Consider the following 27,512-nt stretch of genomic DNA (forward strand, 5'->3'; position numbering starts at 1 on the left):
TTTTAATTTAAATATATGGAAGTTTTGTAAAGAAAGTCTACCATTGGTTTAACAAATGCACTGTAAAATCTTTAGTGATCCCTATTTCTCTGTAGTTTTTCCTTTGCTTTATGTTTATAGGAAACTCTGTGATACGTGTGTTTAATGATGATGGGAAGCTAAATGTAGGAGGATTTCAATTAAGACTGAGAGGAGGGATGCCAACGAAGGAACCAGCAGCTTTTACACCATCTGCATTAAATCCGTATCCAGCCATTCCCTGCTGCACTATACTACTTCGATTGTTACCACACACTCAGGCAAGTATATAGAGTTTCAGCCATAATAGTTACTCTATCTGCTTGAAATGCATGCTGCACTGTGGAAATCAGCCCTATATGCTTTATATAGATCAGAATGTAAAGGTGTGATGTTAACTCCTGTTGGCTAATGTGCACTAATGAATACATTTTAAAAGTCCAATGTAGACCAGGCACAGCCTTTTTAACATTTGCTAAATTAGTTGAGTTAAATCCGAAGGAGGAGCCTTAGAGGTGCCCTAGTCTTTAACTTGACCAGAGAAGCATGTGTCAGAAGCACTGGGCCTTGTCTACAATAGACTTTTAAAATATTTTTATTACCACATGCTAAAATCGTGCCCTTACATCCTAGTGTAGGCAAGGGAGTTGCATAACTGCTTGAAATCACAGTCTTTGGGACTGAAGTGTACTGTACCTAGATGTGACAGAGTGTAAGTTCACTAACAAGTACCAAATACACAAGGGACTAACTCCATCTTCCCCTTCCCCTCAATTTTCATAGATGCTCAGGGGAGGGGCTGTTAGAGGGGTTTGTGAGAGATGGAAAAAGGAGATTCTGGGAAGGCAGGGGTCTACATCCAAGTGCTGAGAGCTGGGTGAATTCCAAAATCGAGAATCTTTGCTGTGTATGGTTTTGCTTATAGTAAATTTATTTTTATTTATGCGGACAAAGATTTGCTACTGTTGAGATATCATTGCTGATTGCAGCTGTTTAATTTCTCCTGAGTCATCCCAATAGCTTACACCAGAACCCTGTAGTTTGACAGTGTTTTTACAGTTTTCAGTGCCTGCACCAAGCTACTTGATGGGATATTACTTCTCAAATGATGCTAAGCCCAATAATTCAGAGCTAGAGGTTATATCCAGCTTTCAAAAGGACAACAGCTTCCCAAAACTTGTACAAGACATGGCAATACATTTAATTAACAAAGAACAAAGCAAAGGTACGAAAACAAATTATTGGTACCTAATTCACAAATGCTCTTCCTGCTATTATTTGTTTTACAAACCATAATACAATATGATTACATATATAGCTAACCTCTCTTTATCATTTATTAAACTGAGCCAAATCTGTCCTCAGACCCTCACATGCATCTCCCATGAATCCAATCCTAAAGGGAGATGCACATGGGTATCTGAGAGCAGAATTGGCATGCTGTTTTTACTGAGTAATATGTGTATTTGTAGCTAATCAATTTATTGTTCCTAATTGCTTAGGAAGCACTCAACAATAGTAGTTTCATGTGGAAGTATTATTATTCATGGGCACTGCCTAAGGGATGCATGGGCAAGGTAGAATTTAAAATAATCCTACTTTGATTAATGTCACACTTACATTTAATCTTAATTTAACATCTATCCATTAAAACAGTAAGGCTTTGTCTACATTAGCACTTTTGTTGGCAAAATTTTTGTCAGTCATGGGTGTGAAAAAAACACTCCCCTGAACGACAAGTTTCTCCAACAAAAGTGCTAGTGTGGACAGCGCTATGTCAGCGGAAGACGCTCTCCCGCCAACATAGCTACCACCGTTCATGAGCTGTGCCACTGTAAGATCCATAGTTTAGACATAGCCTAAGAGTTCCTAATTTAAGTCTCTCGGGCTATGTATACACTTCAGCATGTACCTGTGTCCTAGTTTGAATGCATGTGAGCTTGGCCAAGCACAAGCACCTCCCCGAGAGTCCAGTCTGCAGAGACATGCTCCAGACCCAGTGTTGAGACACTGGATGGCATTTCAGGAGCACTGTCTGAGATGCAAAAGGTGGCAGGACTCAGTGCGGGGTTCATTCATGGCAGACTCAACGGACTGTTGAATTCTGCAGTTGTTGCATATTTTTCATGTATAGACTGGTACAGGACAGCTAGCACAGCATGGTGGGACCACCATGCCATGCAAACCTGAGATGACCAACAGTGGCAGTGGAAGTTTGTGAGGCCCTTAACACTGTGGTTTACCCACAGGTGACAGACATAAGAAATGTGCCTGAAATAATAGCTCTCTTGCAGAGAGTAGGGTCCCCAAACCCCTTTGCCCACCAGCAGGAGCCAATGAGTATGTCAGCCGAAAAGGTACTACTCCCAGTTTCCACAGGCCTTGATCAACCAGAGGCAGATTCAGAAACACCAGTGTAGGAAGTATGTCAAGGTGCATGGTGCCAGATTGCTGAGATCATCTGGCGTTTACCTGCTTAGAGAAGAAGTGACCTTATTTCCTCCTCATAACATTATCATCAGTTGGGTGTTGATGCCCACTCTTATTTTGAGAGATCTGTCCACTTCTGCTATGGTTCATGAAGCCATATTCTGACCTCAGAGGGCCTGGCAAAGAAGTTTGTCACACTTTTAGCAGTTGCAGGATGGTGATGGAGTGTGCATTTGGCAGCCTGAAGGCAAGGTGGTGGTGCCTACAAAACCATGTGGATGCCATTGTGGCCAATGCCATCTGTATGATTGTGGCCTGCTATGCCCTGTGCAACATCTGTGAGGCTAAAAGGCATGGAGTGGTCTCAAGATACTCTGGCTTACAGGTTTGGTACAGACACAAGAAAGTGCCCCATCATCACTGATGCACCTAATGTCTTATTCTTCTATTATTCTCACAGCAAAATGACTGATGTAGTATTCTATAATTGGTTAATAACATAGTAGAACTATCCTGATTGGTTGATAACTTAGACTGATTAATAATTAAATCACACAGTGTTTTAATATCATGCGCTGCAGAGAGTTGCAGGAGACAAATTAAAGAGCCACTTGCAGCTCCCGAACCTCAGTATGAGTATCACTGAATTAGATGATTGGAGTGTGGATAATAGGGAGGTATGGGCAAAAATGCATCAGATGACACATGTGAAGCCTACAGTCTAGACATACCTTTTGCTTTATATTTGGATACATGGTGTGGAACTTAAATGTTTAAAATTGTTATTTTGGATGTGTAAGTGCTGATTTAAGCATCAAAATGCAGAATTGGGCAATTTTTGTTCAAAAGGTATTATCAAAAAAGGCATTTCATCAATTGCCAAATTATATATAAGATGTCAGTGTTTGTTTCTGCAGTTACACTTGATCATTTGGAAGCCTGGTATGTGGAAAGGTTGGATGAAAAAAGACATTCACGACCAGAACACTTTCCAAAATATATCAATATACATCATGCAGTTCGCTATCGGCAGGAAGTAGGCATCCGGATAAAGGTCAAACAAGCCTTTGGACTTAAAGGTGATGACAAATACTCAAAGATTATTATTTGTATTTTATTTATTTTAATAAGCAATACTATTTAAAACAAAACAAAACAAAACTTTTCACTATGACCAAAATTCCCCTTGATGGTAAATGTGCTTGTGATTTTTTTGCAGGATCTGTAAGTTTGCACAGGTAGTTTGTGAAATGTCTTTATTGCAAGTACCTCTGAACAATGTATAGTAATAAAATAAAGTAAATACTAAAGTAAAATAAAATAGTATGGCTAATTAACAGTATGATTGGAGAGAGAGAGAAATGTCATTTGTGTTTTAAAAATACACCTCTACCTCGATATAACGCGACCCGATATAATATGAATTCGGCTATAACGCGGTAAAGCAGTGCTCCGGGGGGGCGGGGCTGCGCACTCCGGTGGATCAAAGCAAGTTCAATATAACGCGGTTTCACCTATAACGTGGTAAGAGTTTTTGGCTCCCGAAAACAGCGCTATATCAAGGTAGAGGCGTAGTTATGATTTTGGGAGTTCCTATTCCCATCAACAATGATTTTCACAGACGAGGAACATAAAATCCATGCACCTGAGCATTAAGGGACAAATCCTACCAGCCCTCAGTAGTCCTAGGGAATCAGGTGGTTCTGCTCCATTGGGTGGATTCTGGAAGCCAGCACAGAGAACCTGCCCCATCAGCATGTGACAGAGTTGCGCTCCACGGGGGCTGCCAGGTTCCCAGCAGGCAGGGTTTTTCTCTTTTGATGGGACCAATGAATCTGCAGTTTTATTGATCCATTGACCATTTCTCCCAACTGCCTGAGGAAGCACCATTCCTTCCCCTCAACCTCCACTGTATTCCTCAACATACCACCTTATTATTTGGACTTTGCTAAGTGGACAGGATTTGCCCCTAAAAGACCAGGTTGTCTCATTGACAGTCTATCTGACTTAATGTAAAAGTGATAAGTAGCAATATAGTTGTACTTCTTGGTATTTTAGATGCCTAGTCATAAATATGTACAAATTAATCTTCTGTGCTGCCTATTTTTTTATGCAGCTGGTGGATATTATGTAAATGTGTTAGCCAGAGTCCTTAAGGGAGCTACAAGCATGCATTTGCCTGAGTTACCTCAACAATGGGCAGGAGAAGAAAAATTTCTAACAAGCCAACTTGATTTTACAAGTCTACAGAGCTCACCACGGTGGACGGATCCATCTGTGGTATGTAATAACTGCCTCTTTGCATTTGCTCCCCACGAATGGCCTATATCAGGAGAGAGAAGGATATTTACAGATATTTTTCTTTTTTTAAATAATGAAAAAACAAACTTCTGTGAGGTCTAAGGGTAATAGCTGAGCTGATAAACCCAAACTTTATAGATATGGTTCAGCTTCTATGCCAGCTGTTATCTGGCACTTGAAATTTGATTGAGCAATTAGTATATAATATTCATAAGGAATGTCACACGATGACTGGCGCCTGTGATTAAAAATAGGTCCAGCTCCCCTGTGCCAGAACAGGTGTGCTCCCAGTTGAACCAATTAAGGGGACTCTAAAGGATCAGAGGGCTCTCAGTGAAGAAAAAGCTAGAAGAGGAACTGTGGAGAGAAGCTGCAGGGAGAGAAGGTCTCCTGCAATGGTCCCTGAAGAAGGGTATTGGGTCTGGAGGAGAAGACCCAAGTGAAACAGCACCTCAGCGAGGAGGGGCTGTGCACTGCTTAAAGCTGGGTGGAAGATTTGTTCTGTGAATGTTTCTTCTTGGAACTTTGTAAATAAAGAAACCTGACCCCAGGCAGGGTTGTGATTTGAATGAGAGTGATTGTGTGGAGTTTAAGGAGACCTGAAGAAGGGGAAAACAGAGCATGGCACTGCAGACGCACCCCTGGCCAGGAGTGGTTGCTTGGGTGGTGGCCACCATGGTACAGGGAAAGATAAAGCAGCCTTATTTTCACCTAGTGACCAGTTCCCCAGTGGCTTGATTAATTAGATCTGTCTCCATTTGCATTAGGACATATATGTTCTTTATTATCAAAATAAATTTTATACTCTAAGTAAGGCCTTGTTTCTAAAAGTGCGTGCTCTTTCCAGTACTCTGTAGCTACAAATCAATGTGCGATTTGTGCTCAACAGCAGTTAACACACTAATTATTAATGTTTCTGTTCATTTTATGGAGTTTTTAATAACATTATATACGGGGCTGGTAGCATGGCCTATTGTTAAGGTTGCCAGACACTTCCCATTATAAGACCCTGATTTCTCAGTGTGCACCTGCTCAATAGAGACTTAGAGTTTAGCAGCTAAAATCTCAGAAGATTCCATCCTCATTGAGCATGCTCCACCCCTTCATATCTCCTATTTCTGACCAGATTGTGCATATGACTGGACTATGCATGTGCCATCCCTGGCCTACAGGGGCAAAGAGGGACTTTCTCTTCATTCCAGCCCCTGTCTCAAGTTGGGCACCCAGAAAATGAGGAACACACAGTTAGTGACCAATTGTTGATAAGTTTGGTTTAAGTGACCTGCCTACTATCACATAGGAATTCTGTGGCAGAGGAATGGATAGAATACATTTATCCAGGACAGCACTCAAGTGCGTTAACCATGTGGCTATCCTGTCTCTTCCTGTAATCCCCTGCCTCATTTTCTACACACCTTCCAACTTCTGCAACAAATGAGACAAGGGTCCTACACCCAACTGTCTCCTTCACTACTCAAACCTGATTCATTGTCTGGGTAGGCACATCCTGTGCACTAACTGGTCAGGAGGTTCTGTGGGAAAAAATAGTATGTGAGCATGTAATTAAAGACTGTCTCATAATTAATATGCACAAGGTGATCAAATTAAGTTTGTACAGGCAGTTCCTAACTTTTGAGTTCTTGGCTTGCAATCTTAATGTTCTTTTCATGTAGTTTTTTGTATGTAATATATATTTACAATATAAGAAAATAATTGAATGCAATAAATCAATCTGATTGATATCATTTAATTTCTGTAACCCAACAGTTAACCCATTAGAAAATAGAGAGTGAAATTATTACTGCTCCTGTGTGGTTGACTTGTAGGGGGAGGGAGGATGTGCACAGAAACCCTTTCTCCCTTCCAAGAGCACCCAAATGTTACATACCCATAATGCAGCTGTTTGTGCTGCATGAGCAAAAGAATTGGGGGTCCAGCTAGTACTATTGATATCACATGCTGCACCTTTTAAAGAAGTGCATATAGCAAGTGCTATTGCTAAATACAGGGCCGGCTCCAGCATTTCTGCTGCCCCAAGCAAAACAAACAAACAAAAAAGCTGTGATTGGCGGCGGCAGTTCAGCGGCAGGTCCTTCGCTCCTAGAATTGCTGCAGGTACCGCCCCTCTCCCTGGGCCGCCCCAAGCACCTGCTTGTTAAGCTGGTGCCTGGAGCCGGCCCTGGCTAAATATGTTTCCTCCTTTGTGCCTGGAGGCATTATGGCTTACACAGGCATAATGCCTTTCTCCGCAGCCACTGTTCACACCACTCCAATGCTCCAATGGATTTCAGAGACATCATTTAGCCCATTTTACATTCTCTTTACTTCGGCATGTGTGGACATTGTATCCACCTTGAGTAAATACAACAAAAGGTTTGCATTCTAAGTGGAGAAAAATGTCATAATTTGGCTCCTCTTTTCCTCAAATGTATGAGGATTTTCTCTGCTACAGTTCGGAATTCTTCCTTCTTACATATAGCAGTCTAGTATATCTACTCTAGTAATAAGGAGATATCTTCATATTCCTAAAGTCTCCTAACATGACTGGCACAAATTAACAGTAGCAATTACAATTTACATTAGATTCCCGAGATCCAGTTTTTAATAGAATCTGCCCCCTTCTCCCCCCCAACTGGAGCTAAATATTGATTGTTCACAAATGGAATATTTGTTTCAAAATTACAGGCCTAATCCTCAGAAATCTGTCAAAGCAGTTATTGTGCACCTATGTCTCTAGTGTCTAGTTGCCAAGTGAGCAAAAGGCTGGTTGGAAAGGTTTTCTTTGCTTGAATCTGCACTGCAACACAACAGGACTGAGGAAAGTAATCCTTTTGTCTGTGTTTCAGGACCAAGGCACCAGCATATAGCCATACCAAGGCCAACTGCTGTTAGGTACTGAACAGGGGTAATGGATATAGTTTGTGGCTCCACCATTTACTGGGATTTGAATTCCATGGATCCACTATATGCATGTACCCACTGGCCTCTTCCAGGTTTGTGGGAGAGACGTACATTTCCTCCCTTTAGAGATTTGCAGTGGAAATTGCTTCTACAGTACACAGCAGTTGTGATGTTCTCCTGTGCAGGTTCTCTACAATCTAGACCAACCAGTACAGCTGAAACTCATTGTTTTCACTGTCTCTGGGCATTGAGTTAAAGGAATAATTCTACAGTTTAAATATTAAACAGCAGAGTTTTCCTTTAAAATTAGTTTAACAATAAAACTGAGTTACAGTCTCTGGCATTGCATTCTGAGACTGCTGGCACTGCCAGGAGAAGGCTCAAAAATGGAGCTATGAATCAAAAACTTTACTTTCAAATACAGTTTAGTTAAATGATAATTCACCTTCCCTTATGGACTCCCAGACATCACAAAGAGCAAAATGGACACAGCTTTCTTTTAAACAATTCAAAAGCCTGTTTTTGTTCAATATATGATTTGGAGTAAAATGGAATTGAAAGTTGTGTGCCTTTTTCTCACAAATTATTGTGGTTTAATCATGCTATATTTGCTTTCATTGTCCTTTTGATTTATTTAAGTTCATTAAACTTCTAATTAAATTGCCTGAATTTTACCAGTAAATTATTACTTTATGAATAAAATAAATCAATAGTGGATGCATTGGTTTGTACTGAATTGCTTATTTTAAAGGGCATTTGAACTTTCACTTTACTGGGGGAAATAATAAAACTGGCCTTCAGGAATAGATTTTATGGCTATAGTAATAACCTTTCACATCATGATTAGCAGCATATTTCAGAATTAGAACAATACTGTGTTTTACTACAAACAGTTAACTAAACCAAAATATGAAAAACCTCTCTCCAACTTCTTTATATATTCTAAACCTCCCTATAGGATCAAATTCCCCTAGTTCAGTGTTACATTGAGTGTTAACAATTGAGAACTCTTTTCTAAAAAACACTGCACAGATCTTAATATTTATGATACCCATGAAACTTAAAAACATCTGTTCTGCAGAGAAATACCTATTAACGTACACTTAACTGCTGAGAACAATCTTTCAAGTTAAGGGGCAAAATCTCAATAAGTTGCCTCACAGGAGTTAGCTAAGCCGTGGTGATTTCATGAAGTGGTGAGGAGGCATCTTTTAGCTGTTTTGGTTGTCAAGAATTAGTAATTTCTCACTGTCCAATTGCAAGTTTAAAGTGACAACATGGATGATTTCATCCATTAATTCAAAGCACAGTGTTGAGAAATAGTCACATTTGTGGCATGTAAGTTTTGGAGGGTGCTTTTTTTGTTGTTGTTCAGTAAATTTGTTTTATTAACAATGCAGAAAGAAGTTTTCAGTAGACACTTAATAACATTTCCCATATACATTCTGTACCGATGTTTATGCATCTTTACAGAAGAATATTCATGTGCTATCAGCTCCCCATGGTTTTTCCAATTGTATGTTTGGTTGGTAAAAATATATTTTTCTTTTTGGATTCAGTTTTCCTCCTGTGACATCCATCACTGGTAATGGATGCACCTAAATTGTACTGTCAAATAGCTAATTAAATCTGGTCATGTTAACTTTACTCAGTGGTTAGAAGCAGACACCCAAACCTCTAAACAAGAATTCAGTGAAGTGTAATCTTTTTGGGTGGAACATCTTGAGACATTTCTCCTTTTCATATTGTTTTATTCTACCTTTAGTTTTCTTTGATTATTTTTTTTTTTGTTTTTGTTAAATTAGGCCTCTCTCTTAAAAGTTCTGTATTTTGTTCTAGGTGTTACACCCTTATCTTGATGATCATAGTGTGCTTTTAATTCAAATATTTGGCCTGAATGCTATTTATGTTCCGGATCCAAGTGGACAGAGACCAGGAAAAGTAATCTCTCACCCTGGTCAGATCCTGGAGCTTAATACACAATCACAGTTAGGCTGGACTGCTGTTCCACTCTTTGACAGGTAAAGTGAAAAATATGTACTACTATTTATCATTATGAAATATATGCCAATAGTCTAAAGTTTAACATATTTTCGTTGGACCTGCAAACATCTTCAGAAATTGATGATGACAAGAACTGCAGATAGGGTGTTTTTTCATGCTTGAGAACTTCACACAAATGTTTTGTGAGGGAAGAAAGATGATCTTGTGGTTGAGGCACTAGAATAGGACTCTGGAGATATGGATTCAATGCCCAGCTCTGCCACAGTCTGCTTGTGGGGCCTTGGGCAAGTCATATACTCTTTATGCCTGAGTTCTCTATTTGCAAAATGAGAGTAATATTATCTCACCGGGTGTTCTGAGTTGCCATTCCAGCACTGACCTTGGTAAACCCAAACCCACTTAACTTTATTAATTTATGTTGTTGCTGAAGAAGGGAGAAATTTCACAACCTCTGGAGAAATTAAAGTTCCCACAGAGAAATCATTGATTTGGTTCTTTTTTGTTTCTGCAATGGCATTGTAGAATTCCTGCTCTCCATTAGCCTCTCATGAAGCTTACGTTTCAACTTAAACTCTTCAGATTTTCAGTGAGATGGTTATATTGTTTATTAGCACTTCTATCCACTGACAGAAAACATCCTAAATATCTAAATTAATGGATTTTTAAAAATATTAAAATTGCAGAATGTTGGACTTCTGTGATAAGAAAACATTAATAACTAGATGTAGATTTTAAAACTGAGATTACATTGATTAATTCCAAAGTCACATTGTCTAGTGAATCTGCCCCTTTCTAAATTAAGATGGTAATATATGAGCTAACTGCAGGAGACCCTAACCTTGAGATCCATTTGAATAGTATTTCAGAGTGAGAGTTGTGTAGAGCACAGCATGTCCATATCCTCTTTGGAACACTTCAACCAATGCTGAATAATGAGATTCTAAAGTATGAATGTGTATTCTGTAACTTTGCAGTGAATGACATTTGTATAGACCCAAAAGCTTCGTAGAAGGCTCTCTTAAAATAATTCCTCATAATTTAATTTTTTATGTGTTTGGTATGCATAACCAACCATTCTGTATATTCAGACTACCTTTGTTACAGAAGCGAAAATATCTTTAGTAAGTTGCAGAGCAGCTTATAAGTTTCAGGAAAGCATGAACCCCTACTCTGTTTTTGGTAGGAAGACTACTGGGTATCTGTACAGATGATCAAAACATCCACTTTTGAGCAATAAGCAAGTTATTGAGAGAGCAGAAGAGGTATTTTATTGATCTGGCTGCTACTGTTTAGAGCTCAAAATGCCACTGCTTTATATCCAATGTCTATTCCTAAAGGTCATCTGGTGAAAGAATTACAGTACTTCCCAGATGAAACAGAAAAATTTGAGAGAGTATAGTACAAAACACAATTGCAACCGTAGTGTTTGCCTGAGGCAAACAAGGTTATGGGATCCCCTAAACTACTCCTTTTGAATACTTACCCATTTCTTGATTTTGCATTTTTCATATAAAAATTATTTACTTCTGTGTGCATCCTGAACAAAATGTGTGTGTGTGTATGTGTGTGTGTGAGAGAGAGAGAATTGTGGTGTTTGTGCAAATGAAAGATTGTAGTCAAGCAAAGTTTTAGTTCTGATCCTAGTCCTCTGCATATTAAAACTAAAAACTTTAAGCGATTTTATGATGTGTACAAATGTTAAGGTGATTAGTCTTTACAACTAAGATAGGGACATCATCACTGGCGGCAGGATGTGTATGAATACAAGTACATGTTCTTCTCCCCCCATTCCCTTCCTACTGCTCTCCCCATTTTCAGAATTAAAAACAAGACATGTATAGTCTTTGTCTTATCGCTGTCTTTTTAAAGTGTCTTCTACCCTGTTTCCTATTCCCACTTTATTTCTTGCTTTCTTTGTTTTGTTCTTCTAGTTTTTTGGGGCTTTCTGTATTTTTTGTCTTTTTATTTCTTTTTCTCACCTTGAGCTCTGCTTCTAGCTCTTCACTTTTCTCTTTCAACCTATCTCTGTATGCACACACTGAATGTTCCCCTCCTTCAAACTCAGTCTCCATTTCCATTCCTCTCCTACTCTAGTCTTTATATATTTTCTTTGCCTTTGCCTCATACTATTCCTCTATCTCTTTCACTATTTTAGCTTTCCCTACTCAACAGTTATTTTCTTTTTCCCTGTGTGGCTCCCTTCATCCCCCAACATATTGTATTTCATCTTGAAGAGTGAGAAACTGAATGAGGATATGAAGCTAGGTCTTCATCTTGATAATGCATAATACTTCAATACCTAGCTTTATTCCTTTTATGTTTGTTCAGTATTTATTCTCATTTTTCTTGGAGAGAAATCTGCATCTAAAATATGCTGTTGGATTCTTCAAGGTCATAGATTGGATTCTTGTAACGGGCCTGTAGCAAGAAACAGGTAGAGAGGAAAGACATTTCTGTTTAGCAGGTTAAAACAACCACCACCTCCAAACCAATTTTTGTGTGTGTTAAACTCAGCATTAGAGTTGGTTCATCATCCTTCCAGCTGGAAGCAAGGTGTTGTAATGGGTAGTCACAAGCTGTTACATTTTGAGGGGCTGAAAAGAAAGGCAGGGAGGAAGGCTGAAGTTATCCTATGAATTGTGTGTTTCTTTGTGGGATAAAGTTAAAATAAACCAACAATATATAAGATTAATTATATAAAACTTTAATATAAAGCTGTCTGTTGTAATTGTGATTTTCTTTCTTTCTTTTGGTTGTCAAATATTTGTGCTTTTTTATTAAGTTTTGGATTTTTTTGATCTTTCCAAACATTATGAAACATGTACAAAGAGTAGTAAATTAATTTGCATAAAATTGACTGCAAAGAGCAATTAGTCCTTCATTAATATGGAAATCTGGTCCAGTGGAAATTCATCTATATATGAGGCTTAAATATGCAAGTCAGTCTTGCTGTGCTAGAAACCCAGATGCTTTTATTTACTTTGAAATTGAGGGATTTGGTTAATGATGTTGTTGACAGGAAAACTGGAATAAATTTGATGATCACCGTCTTTCATATTAGCCAAGAACCACAGAAGAAAATTACCAAGTAAAATACCAATTTTATTTGGTAATTTCCTATTACCAATCTAGTAACAAAATGTCAAATACAAAGTAATAGAGTTAGATTTTTTAATGTAGTGAGCTTGAGACTTAAAATGTTCCGCAAAGATAAAAGCAATTTTTCTTAAACTTTGGTTTTCCAGAGGGTAAAGACATCTGCATAAACTGTATGAATAGCATGCTATCTGGAGATTTAATATTAGAAAGTTAAATCAGTTGCTTGTTTCATTTGGAGAGACTATATAACCCCGGGAATTAAAAAGTAGGCGCTTTGGAAATGGCTGTTGTCATTCAGCAATGGCCAAAGTGTTAAATGCCTCTTTTGTTACAGTTTTCACCAAAAAGGTTAGCAATGATCGGACAACTGATGTAGTGAACATCAGTATAAATGGAGTAGGATCTGAGGCTAAAATAGGGAAAGAACACGTTAAGAATTACTTAGACAAGTTAGATGTCTTCAAGTCGTCAGGGCCTAATAAAATACATCTTAGAATACTTAAAGAAATGGCTGAAGAGATCTTTGAACCATTAGCAATTATCTTTGAGAATTTGTGGAAGACGGGAAAGATCCCAGAGGACTGGAAAAAGGCAAATATAGTACCTATCTATAAAAAGGGGAATAAGGACAACCCAGGGACTTACAGAACAGTCAATGTCACTTCAGTACCCAGAGCAATAATGAAACAAATAATCAAGAAATCAATTTGTAAGCAGCTAGAAGACAATAAGGTGATAAAGGTTAACATGGATTTGTCAAGAAAAATCATGTCAAACCAACCTAACAGACTTCTTTGAGAGGGTAAAAAGTCTTGTGGATGGGGAGAAAGAGTAGATGTGATATATCTTGAATTTAGTAAGGTTTTTTATACTGTCTCACATGACCTTCTTATAAACAAACTAGGAAATATAGCCTAGATGAACCTTAAATAAGATGAGTGCACAACTGGTTGGAAAACCATGCTCCAGAGAGTGGTCATCAATGGCTCACAGTCTAGCTGGAAGTGCATATCAAGTGGGGTCCTGCAGAGATCTGTTCTGGGTCCAGTTCTATTCAATATCTTCATAAATTATTTGAATAATGGCATAGAGAGTACACTTATAAAGTTTGCAGATGATACCAGTCTCAGAGAGGTTGCATGCAGTTTCAAAGACTGGATTAGAATTCAAAATTACCTTGACAAACTGGAGAAATGATCTGAAATAAATAGGATGAAATTCAATAAGGACAAATGCAAAGTACTCCCCTTAGGAAGGAATAATGAATAGCACAAATACAAAATTGGCAATGACTGCCTAAGAAGGAATACTGCAGAAAAGGATCTGAGGGTTAGAGTGGATCACAAACTATATATGAGTCGTCAATGAAATATTGATAAAGCAGATATCATTCTGGGATGTATTAGCAGGAGTATTATAAGTAAGACATGATAGCACGGATAAGGCCTCAAATGGAGTGTTGAGTCCAGTTCTCGGTACCACGTCTCGGGAAAGATGTGGACAAATTGGAGAAAGTCAAGAAGAAAGCAACAAAAATGATTAAAGGTCTAGAAAGCATGACTGTGAGGAAAGATTGAAAACATTGGGCTTGTTTACTCTGGAGAAGAGAAGTCTTAGGGGTGACATGATAACAGTCTTCAAGTATGTGAAAGGTTGTTATAAAGAGGAGGGTAATAAATTGTTCTCCTTGGCCAGTGAGGACAGGACAAGAAGCAATGGGCTTAAATTGCAGCAAGGGAGATTTAGGGTTGGTCTAGATAACACTTAGTCCTGCCTCAGTGCAGGGGATTGGACTGGATGAAATCTCGAGGTCCCTTACACTCCTACATTTATATGATTCTATGATTGTTTTCCATTCGGTAGCAAAGCCAGGTTTTGAGCAGGAGTGGAGCTGGGAGGGGGTGACTGGTCCATTATACCTATTGGCTTGAAAAGGTGCAATATGTACACCTAAAGGTGGCCAGGGGGCCAGTCACCCCCTGCCCTCCTATTAGCATCGCCACTGCTTCTATTCATTATGTAGAAAGCCTTTACAAAGACTAAGTGCTAAGGTCTTTGCTCTTAGCTTCCAGAGCCTGATTAGGAACCCTCTAAACCCACAGCCATAAGTGGATCACCTAAATTAATTTACAAACATCATATTTTATGTATTTCAAATTTATAAAACCTTAACTGTTTCTTTTACTGCCATACTGTAACACAGGCTGGTGTTGAGATGCAGAGCTTTATCTTTCCCAGAGATCTATCATGTAACACTTCCCCTCCCCGTGTGTGTTTTCCACAAACCTTTTGAAGCACTGTGTATCCTCCCATTGTTGTTAGTTAATGTCACAGTATCTATCATCTTTCTGGGTGAAGAGTGGATGGGATTCCATTTTGGAGTCTATCACTGCTCCTTAATTACCTAGAGGGGATACTGTTGATTGATACAAAGTACTCCTCCTTTTTTCCCTCTCACCCCCTTTCTTTGCAGATCTCTCAGGACCAAATTTAGCCTTGACATAAGTGGTCTCTTGGTCACTAGCTTCAGTTGTGCTCACTTACGCCAGAGCTGAATTTGTTTCCCATTCTCACATGCCTGGGAAAGCGATACTTTTAAAATAACAGAGAAATGCAGCTTAAATGGAGTGGACTGTATTGCAGTTTGTAAAGCTGTGTAATTGTAAATACCCGAGGACAAGTTAACAGATTATGCTGCTCACGGAACTGCAGTTTGATTCCTGTGAATTCTTGGCACAGCTGTTTGGTATATAAATCCTAACAGTGGTGAATTCTAAATCCTTGATGTGCTGTACTAGGCAAAAAGTCTTTAGAGTAGTTAAGGAAAGAAAAATGTACTGGGTATATATTGAAGTTGGCTCTTTAGCTCATCACAATGATATTTAGTATTGCAGGTGGGTCCAGAAGCAGGGAACCTAGAGAGAAAACTGAACATTCAGGATTGAGACTTCAGAAATGTTTCAGTTGGTTAAAAATGAAATTTTTTTTGATTTGACAAAACATTTTGAAACAATTAGTTTCAGTTTGCATCAAACAGTATTTTTGGGAGGGAGGGGAGATTGTTCAGTTCTACCTCGAACTGAAAAATCTATTTTGTGCTCAGCTCCAGTTACAAGCACATCTTATTTTATTTATTTTGTTACTCTTTAAGTAACACAGATGAGTCATATGTTGCATACAAGAATTCTATAAAATCTTGTAGAGGGAAATCCCTAAAATCCAGAACTGAATAATCCTCAGAATGGAAGCCACTTGAAATTTTGACTGTTACTCAAAAACATATCCTTCCTGACTCTTTTAATTGCAGTGTTCAAAGACAAGAATCAAGAATTGTATGGAATAACAATTTTACTTATTTTCTTAATATTATATGTCACAGTCCATGTTCAAAGCCCTTTACGAACTTTTCTAATTAGTCCGCATAGCACCCATGTGAGATATTGTCTCCGTTTAACAGATGAGAAAAAAAGATGTGGGGTAACTTACCCAAGGCCAGAGACATTTGCAGTCTTGGAGCCAGGATTAGAACTCCAGACTTACTGATCCCAGTGCTTAAACTTCTTAATAACATCATCTGAAATTGAATGCTCCCAGCCAACAGCAGAGAAATGTACAGTTTCTGACTCCCAACTGTGTGGTCGTTTCACTAACTTTGAAAACTAATTTTTGATCTCACCACTCAATCGGAATAATCATGGTTGCCTCAATTTCTTATTTCATCAAGTTGACAGAAGGGAAACCCCAGTTACCAATATGTCTCAAAAATATTTAATCAATAGACCTCTTAGCATAATAGTAATAACTTGAAGGTACATCCTGCTAACTTTATAACCTTTAATATCCTAGATTAATAAACACTTCAGCCTTCTGCCTTCAAGTTTATTATAAATAGATTATCTCAGAAACACAAAATCTCTTCAGTTATCATCTAATTACACTTCAGTTCTACATTTGTAGTACTAGGGACTCTATTAATAGTAAAATTGTGAGGGAGAAACAGATATGGCCTGTTTTGTCCATTTTTTGTCCTTGCTTCCTTTGCAGTGACTATGTGAGGAGTGGTGTGCACAGTGCTCCGTTGTTTCAGGGTTCTCCAAGTGCAGTAAGTATTCTGGATGATGATGAGATTTTTTTTTTCTTCTGACAAACTGGAAAGAGAGGGGAAACGTAGTGAATTTTAATACTCATGAAAGGGAAAGACTGGTATACTAATGATGGACATGGAACTGTTCACGTAAACCTTTATTCACACAATTTGCCTAGCTCATATGAGTTAACTTTGAGAAAAATACGAGAGTAAGGATTGTTTAGATGCTCTCTTTAAACTTCTTGCTACTCTTATACAACTTCAAACTTCCTTTCATGTAAAGCAGGATTCCAATGTAATGGCAACGATCTGAGCTAACTGAAAATGATGGTGGTTCGGTTAACCAAAGTTTCCCTAATCCATTCCCCTTATGGTTCCTGGAGATACCAAAGAGAAAAGTACCAGTTTATTTACAGAAGTTCATTAGTTCACAGAGTTCGCATGTGCAGTAAATTCAAAATACACAAGATGCAAGGCAGTGGAGAATTGGGACGTAAATGGACATACTGTGTGTTTATTTTCTAGGCACCGCCTTTATCCATCAAAGTGACACACCCCTGTATAGTGATTGCATTGGCACATGATCCCTGTGGGCACTGGGTCCTGCCATAGCTGGCAGAATTGATTTTATTTTGCCCTTCCATATGATGTAATCCGGCAGCTGGCATTTGCTGGGCCCAATGTCAACGGAATGCTTTGCTCTCTTGTCTTTTATATGACCTCTTGGGTATCTCTGCTGCAAGCTATTATTGTGGCTATGCAACTGCCTGTATATCTGTGTATATATAGTCACATGAGCAAAGATTATTTCTGAGAGTAAATATTGCATGCCTGGGTTTCAAACGTTTATAAAAAGGTTAGATAAATTGTGGTACAACATGTTTTTATTGTATGAAATAAATTAAGCTTCAAAATTTCAAAAGATTTTATCAGTCCAGTATCAAGAAATTTGCCTTTTGAGATTGAGCCCTCTCTCACTGCCTCTGGTATGATGGGGTCTGATATAACTTAGCCACATGGAACTATACATTCATTCCATTGGATTAAATAGCAAACATCTGCAAAGCATCATTATATTTATGAGATATTGCTCTAGTACACTTTTTTATTGCCCTGGATTTATAACTGTGGTGTTAAATAAAATCTGCTGATTTCAAAATTTGAGGCAGTGTTTTGTTTCTTGCTGCTATTGATGCAAACATGTAAATCGCTGTACCTGCAAAATTGTAGAAGAAGTTAGTTTAGGTTCCTGTATATGCAATAGCACCAAACTGTTGTGGCTTTAGGGTCCTTCTTGTAAACTGTACAATTAAGAAATATGGTAGGTACTGGGTATTATGGTGTTGCGTAAACAAATATATATAGTCCAAAAACCATTCAAAGAGATTACTAAATAGAAAATTTGCTCATTATCCAAGAATACTAATAGATAAAATAGGCAGAGGACGACATTATGCTTTGCAAAATCTTACATCCTAACTTCCAGTACAGAAGCTTGAAGTGTGAAGATAAATGATGGACAGTTTATGGGAGTGAAAAATAGGCAGTTAATGTTTAATCTTTTTTTCTTGGAGGAATCTGACTTTTTCTGTGTATTTTGCAGGAATTTTTCCAGTCCATAATCTCTCAGCCAGTGAAGGATGTTATGGCTGAAGGTATAAAGAAAAAGACATTAAAACTTTTGCCAACTTTTGGCAGTGTTACTCTTGAGTTTTGGGATGGTCATTACTTTGAAGAGGAGCATTATGAGCTACCTGTAAGTTCAAGTTTATATGATGGAAATTAAATCAATCATTCATACATTATACTGGTTCTCCTACCTCCCTAAGTACACCTTCAACGTCTTTCTTGGAAGCTTCTCTTAATTTCCTTCCTTCTGTTCTCCGTAGACCTCCTTAAGGTCATCTTCAGTCACTTCCTTTTTTCCCTTCACAGTTCATCACTTGGGTACCACATCCTCTCTCTTTTGTCTTTGTTCATTATCTCTCCACTTGAGGACGACAAAGCTAACTTTCCATCCCCATTCACTCCCTCTCTATTCAGTCTTACGTGTCCATACTTTTTTGGCATCTCATTCTAGTTATCCTGTGACACACTAAAGTTAATTATGGCAAAAACCGAAATCCCCTTTTTCCCAGCAGAATAATGGTTGAGTCACTAGCCTCCCTTTCACTCAGGATCACTGCTTCAGTGTTACTTTTGATTCTTCTGTCTCTTTAACCCCTACATCTGAGCTATTGCCAGCTTTTTCGGTTCTTCATCTGCAACATTCTCTACATTTCATCCTTGCCCTCCTTTCCTATTGCTGAAACCCTAGTCCACACTTCGACTAATTTTCACCTTGCCCACTGTTACCTCCTCTCTGGTCTTGTCTCGTGCTCCTGTAATCTATCCAAAATGGTATTGCCAAAATCATCTTTCTCTCATCATGTCCATCCCCTCTTTGAATTGCCTAATTGCCTTTCTTTAATCTTTTACATGAAATTCAAGGTTCTCATTCTTCCAAGCTCTTCAGAACATCTCAGCTCTCATTTCTTCCTACTCTTCCTCTCACTGCTTATGTTTCTTGAAGGTTGCCCTTCTAAGTATTACTTATATATCCTTTCACTCTACATGATTTCTTTCATTCTGTCCCTTACATCTGTAACTCACTCCTTAACCTTGTACACCAACCAACAAGCTAGGGTGACCAGATGTCCCGATTTTATAGGGACAGTCCCGATTTTTGGGTCTTTTTCTTATATAGGTTTCTATTACCCCCCCCACACACACACACCACCTGTCCCGATTTTTCACACTTGCTGTCTGGTCACCCTACAACAAGCCTACCTTCCATTCTGATTTGAAATCCTCCTTAAAACTCGCTTTTCCCCTGAAGTTTATCAGTGCTAATTCACCAGAGAAAAACTATGTCAACCAAAATTTAAGACTGTATCTTCCTTTATGTTCTGCACAGGAGATTAGCACTTCGTAGCAAACATTAGACAATAGTAAGACATAAATACACTAAATATTACTGTATATGCATATACAGTAATATACAGTAATAGTAATACATAGCAAAGACAAGATTGTCAAGCAGGTTTAACAATAAGATGCATCAGAGAATGTAAAGTATGTAGAAGTTGTATATTACGTACCTCAGCTATTCTTTGTTTGTTGTTAACTGTTGTTTTTTTATGTTCTCACCTTTTGTTATTAACCATTTTCAGTCCTTGAACATGGGGCTCGGAAGAAGCAATATTACACATCTGCCCTGGTGTATGGTCTTAGCCATGTAAGAAAGTTGCACCAGTTTAATTTAAAATGTTTTTTGACTGGTGCAAGCCTATGCATAGAAACTTCTTTTGGTTTAAGTGTGTCCTGTTTTGTTTGATCTTAAATCTATCCACAATCAACCTAACCTAAACCAAAATAAACCTGGTTTAAGCCAAAATAAGAATATTCAAACAGACTTTTGTAGTGGTTTAATTAAATCAGTGTAAAAATCACACCTTTACTTAAACTAGTGCAACTTTCTTATATAGAGAAGCTTTTTCAGTCTCCACCAGAAACCTCTCCCAGTTGTGTGCTTGCCCAGGGTATACTGGTGTCATGCAAGTACAGTGCCTAAATTGTAGGTACTTAGTATGTGAAAGTCAAGCTGGGATTGGGGCATGCTTTTTCAGAAATGCAAATTTACATTTTAGACCTAAACATAGTGATGCTTGCTTAATCTTTCTGATAAAGTTATGGTAAAACAGAAACTTTTTAGATGTTACATTTATAAAATTAAAACGACACAATCAATTTGAAAATCGCTTTATCTGAAAATTATGTATTTTCTATATTACAAGTAATCTCTAGTCTAACTGAATATTAAAACTGTTTAGTTTGATTATTTTGTACATTGACAGCTTTACTGACTGTGTAGGAGAAACAACGAGTTTCTTCCCCACTGAAATAATTCTTGAAAAATATGAATAGAAGTGCAGAAAAGGAATTTAATATTTTCAAGCCCATACTAGGTAAAGATCTGTAAAATACTGAGAAATATTTTTCTTAAAAATATACACCCCCACCGGAGAGAAACAAAAAATGTTGTGAGTATCCCTTTATCCCAAATAATTTTTCAAGGGGGGGGAGTAGATAATTAGTTCTGAAAGTATTAATCCAGTTCATGTTTTAATAGCTTTGATCTCATGCTTTATATCAAATTTTTAAAACTGTACGTCTTTAAAATTAAGGTTCTAAACAACCTTCTAACTGTTGCTAACACAAAGAAATTTGTGGACACTCAAGCAAACAAGAGAGGCCAAGAGCTGTCACAGCTAGTTCTGCACGGTATGGATAAAAAAATAAGAAAATTGGGACGACATAGCCCTGAATATTATCAACAAGAGTATTTTTACAAAGAAGCAATGGGAAATGCTTTTTACAGTCTTGTGGTAAGCGTGAACATTCTAAGTTTTTGCTATAAATTAACATGTAACCTCTAATTATTTATTATTTATTTCTGTTTATAAAATTAGAGGCATCTCCCCAAACACTCTAAGCACCTCTGATGCATACTTAAATAAATCAGTGTGTTTCCCTTAACTTTTGAAAAAAATCATCTATACAGGGAATATTTTCTTTGTTTTTAAACCATCAGACAAAATTGTTGTGGCTCTTTGTCAAGTAAGCCACAGTCAAGTATGAAAGGTGATTGATGTATCTGGACTTTTCAGAACCCTGTCAAATCAAACAAAAACTTCCCACAACCTGTGTTTTAAACTTAATAGTTAAGAAGGCTTTCCTCAGACTGGTTCCAAATGAAACTTAACTAAAAAGAGATGTCTTTTTACCAAAATGTGTAGATAAAACAAGCCTTTTTCTGTGTTGTTACATTCTCATTACAAGGAATGCCTGACTTTTAATATTAGCAAGCCCCAACTTCCCAAAGCATAGCTCTCTTTTAGTCTGCTGGGGGAATTATTTAATGCACCACAGCTGGTCCAGCCTTGCTGTAGTAACAAGAATTTGTTTGTGATACGCGTAATTTAAAGCTTAAAACACTTTGAGTTCTCTCTCAGTATGTGTTAGAATTTTACTGAATGTTGAATATAATTTAAAAATATCTTCCTGATTTATTTATCCTCTTTGTAGCTGGAGTCGCAACTATGGCTATTGGTGCTGTTTCTGAGCCCTGGTTTGCACTACAAACTTATGTCGGTATAACTTGGATCACTGGATGATTACCTGTTCTGTTCATTCCCTCTGGAACATCTGGAATTGGCCACTGTCAGAAGACAGGATACTGGGCTAGATGGACCTTTGGTCTGACCTAGTATGGCCGTTCTTATGTTCTAATCCCTGCACTTGGAGCAAGCATCAGTGCTCTTTCCTTCTTTGAAAGAGGAAGTATTAACCCATCCCTGTCAGTCCATGTCATAGGTGCCTAGTACTATCTTATTCTGTAACATTCAGAAAAAATCCTCCTTCCTAAATTCTAGCACTCTGGAAACTTGACACAAATTGGGTGTCTCCAAGCAGAACTCCAACATTTTCACTAGTCATGAGACCAGGTGAAACCCCTTTGCCTACAAAGACACTTTGAGGGAATGCAGTTCCCATCTGATTTTAAACTCATATTTGTGTACTAAGACTATTCCTCCAAAACGTACACCCTAAATGGGTCTATATGCTTTCAACCTGGCACACAGTCTATTTGTACTTGATTTGTTTCCATCTCTCACAATTTGTGTTTGACTTTGCTGGTACTGGTGGCTTACCAGTTGGTATTGTTAAATGCATTGTGACCAGCTACCAGGTTCTCATGGTGGCTAAATAAAATTTCCTCTTTTGAAACAATGCTTACTATTACCACACACATACAAAAAGCAGGGGGTATTTAGGAAGGTAATTCCAAAAGGCATAGAGATTCCTAAGCATTAGTTGAAGGTGATCTTTTGATTCTTGTAATGTGGCAGGAAGATCAGCAGTATCATGAATCAATGCAAGCTGACACAGTTACAGATTTTGACTTTCAGATCTAGGACTTATATAACTGAGTAGAATGAGAAAAAGATGTTATGAAGGTAAAGGAAAGCTACTCATTTGAAGTCTCAAATAGATCATCCAGTCTTCTGTCCCTTGGCATTTTTGGAGGTGTTCTTGGGTCAGTAAGGTTGCTTATAAATACACATTTTGCATATAAACCAACCTTTAAATTCAGTCATTTGGCACTTAGGTTTCAGAGAGTCATAAACATTCTATTGTCACTGCCAGGCAGAAAAGACCCAATTCAAGTTTTTTTTCGGCTTCAGCTTGATTACTTTTTAGTCTCTAAAGCACTTCTCTTGCAATGTTAATTGACTGCAATTTCTGTTTTTCATGACTTGTAGAAAATAACATCAGGTATAAATGCTTCATAGAATCATAGAAATGTAAGACTGGAAGGGACCTCAAGAAGTTATCAAGTCCAGCCCCCTGCGCTGAGCCAGGACCAAGTAAACCTAGACCATCCCTGACAGGTGTTTGTCCAATTTAGTCTTAAAATTCTCCAATGATGGGGATTCCACAACCTCCTTTGGAAACCTAGTCCAAGGCTTCAGGACCCTTATAGTAAGAAAGCTTTTCCTTAGCGCTAACCTAAACCTCCCTGCTGCAGTTTAAGCTCATTACTTTTTCTACTACTTTCAGTGGACATGGAGAACAACTGACCACATTTCTCTTTATAACAGCCCTTAACATACTTGAAGACAGTTATCAGGTCTCCCCTCAATCTTCTTTTCTACAGAGTAAACATGCCCAGTTTTTTTAAGCCTTTCCTCAAAGAGAAGGTTTTCTAAACCTTTTATCATGTGTGTTGCTCCATTCTGGAGTCACTCCAATTTGTCCACCTCTTTCCTAAAGTGTGGCTCTCAGAATTGGACACAGTACTCCAGCTGAGGCCTCACCAGCGCAGAATAGAGTGGGACAGTTACCTCCCTTGTCATACATATGACACTCCTGTTAATACACCACAGAATGATATTAGTGTTTTTCACAGTTGCATCACATTCTTGACTTGTATTCAATTTGTGATCCATTATAACCCCCAGATCCTTTTCAGCAGTACTTATTCTCCATTGTATATTTGTGCACTTGATTTTTTTTCCTTCCTAAATTAAGTACTTTTCACTTATCTTTACTAAATTTCATCTTGCTGATTTCAGAACAATTCTCCAATTTGTCAAGGTCATTTTGAATTCTACTTCAATCCTCCAAAGTGCTTGTATCATCTGCAAATTTTGCCACCTCACTGTTTATCCCTTTTTCCAGATAATTTATGAGTATGTTGAATAGCACTGATGCCAATACAGGTCCTGTGGGGACCCCGCTATTTCTCTCTCTCCACATACCTATTTTGTTCTTTGTAAAAGCATATGCTGATACAATTAATCAGGTTCAAATTCTGAACCAAGTGTTATAAGGAAAAGATTGCTTTACTTTTCTGAGTGGAGTTTCTTCTGTATGTGATGCCTAAGCAGGAAGATTAATTCTAATAAATCTTTCATATTTTACAATTAGGAGCATATTGTGTGTTTATTTTGCAATTTTCTGAAGTGTCTGTCAGTAGCCACTTTTTGAGATGGAATATCACACTATATGGTCTTTAGGCCTATTTTGGCATAGAAATGCTTAATTTCATGTCCTTATTGTGCCATGTTTTCTCCTACCTTCAAATCAAATATGAAAAAGATTTGGTAAGAATGCCTAGAAAGCTCATTATAATTTAGTAAATGTAGAACAATATTCAGTTACCAACAGTCTACAGTTAGGCTGCCATGGAGTAAGTGAGTTACTCGGGTTTATTTGTATTAGTTTATGTCTTCAAGAATCCAGTGAGTGCACATGCTCTTATTTTCTTTGTCAACTTAATTGCCATAAGGGATCAGTCTTAAACAAAGTGGGCATGAGGGCATGGAACTGAAGTGATTAAAGTAGCTGAACAATCTATCTTTGCTGTAGCCAATCAACCTCCATTTCTGTATATCCCTAAGTAATATTAGGAAGGAGTGGTGTCCTCAAGTAATGTTTCTTTCATCAAATATTTTAATATAGAATACTTTTAAGGGAAAAAATTCAAAGGAAATGTCTCAAACCTCTCATCTACAATATATTCAAGTCTGTGTATCTAGGTCAACCAATGTTTTATTTCATTACAGGAAAAAGTCCTCTTGAATGCAGGTTATGGTCATCTATGAACTATCTTTTTGAGCTTTCCCCTCAAAGGTGAAGAATATTGGGTATCAAAATGATCAAATTCTTAAACTGGATCAAACATATTTTCAAGCTCTACCTAAAACTAAATATACATTATGTGTATTTTGCCTCCATTTTATAACTTACTGATTTTAAAAAAAATATAAATAATAGAATTAAGAATCTTTTGTACAAAAAGCATTTCTTCCTGCATGTATGGGGTATACATTGTATACATCTTTACATTAAAGTTGTTCCATTTACTCCTGACTCAAAATGTACTTTTGTTGTTTTCCTGATTATAAATGTGAAAGTTCATTTTCAACAGCTATTATACTGTCAGCAACAACAGTTGATTAAAAAGTCTCTTTGTACCTTATTGTCTTATCCATTAGGAAATCTCGGTAAAATTAGGTTACCCAGGACAGCATTGTTTCAGCTCAGCTTCTGTGTGCTCTGGCCTCCTGAAATAGTTGCAGGATGATGCATTGGTCTTCTATCATTTGCAACTCTGTAGGTGTCAAATACAGAATGGCCACCTCTTCACTCCTTTGCCACATTGCAAACCCCTTAGTGGCTTAATGATACTTAATTATTCATCCATATAGAGCCAAATTCTCAGCCCTGCTTGCATAGCTATAAGGGGCTTGTATGAGGCACAATCCTTTTCAAGTTCCCCTAGCTGGCTGCTAGCTAGAACTGACAGGGATGTGAGGATGTTGAGGTGGTGATGGTGCTGTTCTTGTTCAGAGCCTCACCTGAAATCTGCCCGAAAATCTTGAGTTCAGTATATGACAGAAGAACTTTCTGAAGTCTGACTTCTCCCTGGGATAGGGGAGTAGTTGCATAGCTGTGTAAGCTGTATGTGGCTACCCCAGGAATGTGCTTCACTCCTGAAAACCAGACACACTTAGATGAAAGGAAACGTATGGTTATGGGACTGCTAAGGGCTATATGCCACAGATGTTTTGTGCTCAACAATAAAAATTAATTTGGTAAGTATCTAATGTTTGAGCTTGTACATCTGCAGCTCTTTCTAAATGTAAAGCAGAGTTAAGTGTCCACACAATGCATTTAACAGCTGCCATGTTTTCTGCATTCCTGTGTTTGCATAAGAGATCGTGGATAATCAAATTATTGTGATGGGCAAAAAATGGCAAATAGACAATTCCCATTTATAATAACACTTGACACATTTGCCCTTTTATCAGAAACAATAACTTATAGGTGAAGGAAATCTTCTTGATGATCTAGTCATACAGTTCCTCCAATGATGTATTTTTAGGAGGACTGTAAAGAGAGACAGTTTCTTCACCCGAGTGTCTGCTTCAGCATGTTTGTAGTGTTTGCCATTGTCCTTCATACTGTACCAATAATCAAATTTATCTTATTTCCTCAGATGTTCTTAGTCCCTTCTATTCAGCTGAAAGCATCCAAACTAAAGCATTTATATTTCAGATATCTTTTTTTCTTAAATGGACAATATCAGCTTAAAAATTCAATTAAAAATTCCTTACTTGTGTTACAAATTATTCCTTAGATTATTAATGTCATGATGATATGCAGGCAGGAGCAAGCAGCACAGAGAGGCACATGTGATTGTAACAGAGGTTAGTGTTGTTAGAAATAACCTGGGTGTACTAAGTCCTATAGTCTTAATTAACTCTTTAAATGCCTTCCAGCACTACCAAGTGAAAGAATTTCATTATCTGATTTACTGTTCACTCTTTATACTGTCAGTACCTTTTGGATTTCTCAGTTTGGCAATGAAAATAGATTAGTCAGTTTCACTTTGCCTTTAGTCAATTTCACACGCAAAGAATACATTTTATAAATAGAATATCTGTACTCTTGGTAAAAAAAAGAGTTTTGTATCACAGAAGGGATTGTTGGTGATTTTAAAAGAAAATAATTCAAGCTACGATATTCTTTTTAGTTTCTCTTATCCATACCCCTATCTTGGGAGTCCCTACCATATCTAAGATAATCACCAGTGCTATGTGGACTGGCAAAATTTGGCCACCGCATTTCAGATGCCTGGTGTGTCCTTTGCTGAAAAGGAAACAGCTGGGTATTTTCTGACATAATGTGCCTAATCCACCTCTGCTGTCATCATCTTAATTGCTGTTGCTGTTTTTTTAAGTCCTCTACAGAAGGTCTTTGTAATGACAAGTGAACAGTTTACGCTTCATAAGCATACATAAAGAAAGCTGCTGCTAATTGGAGGGGGAGTAATGCAGTTATGATTCTTCAATGTTTAAGTTACAATTGGTTAAAAGGACACATTTTGGTTAGTATTTACTCTGCTATATACAATTCTATCCAGGGTGAAATTTGATTGATAAGGTCTGAACCCAGAAATGACTATTTTGGAGGGAGAAGAGATGTTTATTTAAACCTTACTTATAATACCATCATCAGCATATCTATTACTGTTTTATTTCTTATTTTATCTGTGGTTGTG

General features: G+C 37.7%; 1 protein-coding gene across 1 annotated transcript in view; it reads left to right on the plus strand.

Moving 5' to 3' along the window:
- The window catches only part of LOC135976648 (uncharacterized), a 31,234-nt gene extending 5,923 nt beyond the window's left edge, over positions 1 to 25,311 (plus strand). Inside the window, exons 2-10 of the mRNA XM_065573527.1 lie at positions 121 to 299; positions 1,078 to 1,243; positions 3,366 to 3,527; positions 4,565 to 4,728; positions 9,490 to 9,671; positions 16,798 to 16,855; positions 18,444 to 18,596; positions 21,067 to 21,267; positions 25,012 to 25,311. Coding sequence (XP_065429599.1) covers positions 198 to 299; positions 1,078 to 1,243; positions 3,366 to 3,527; positions 4,565 to 4,728; positions 9,490 to 9,671; positions 16,798 to 16,855; positions 18,444 to 18,596; positions 21,067 to 21,267; positions 25,012 to 25,050 — 1,227 coding nt within the window. The 5' untranslated portion in view covers positions 121 to 197 and the 3' untranslated portion in view covers positions 25,051 to 25,311. The remainder of the gene's footprint in view (positions 1 to 120; positions 300 to 1,077; positions 1,244 to 3,365; positions 3,528 to 4,564; positions 4,729 to 9,489; positions 9,672 to 16,797; positions 16,856 to 18,443; positions 18,597 to 21,066; positions 21,268 to 25,011) is intronic.
- The last annotated feature ends 2,201 nt before the right edge of the window (positions 25,312 to 27,512 follow it).

This window comes from Chrysemys picta, chromosome 19 (assembly GCF_011386835.1).
Source record: "Chrysemys picta bellii isolate R12L10 chromosome 19, ASM1138683v2, whole genome shotgun sequence".
In the NCBI taxonomy this organism is placed as follows: domain Eukaryota; kingdom Metazoa; phylum Chordata; order Testudines; family Emydidae; genus Chrysemys; species Chrysemys picta.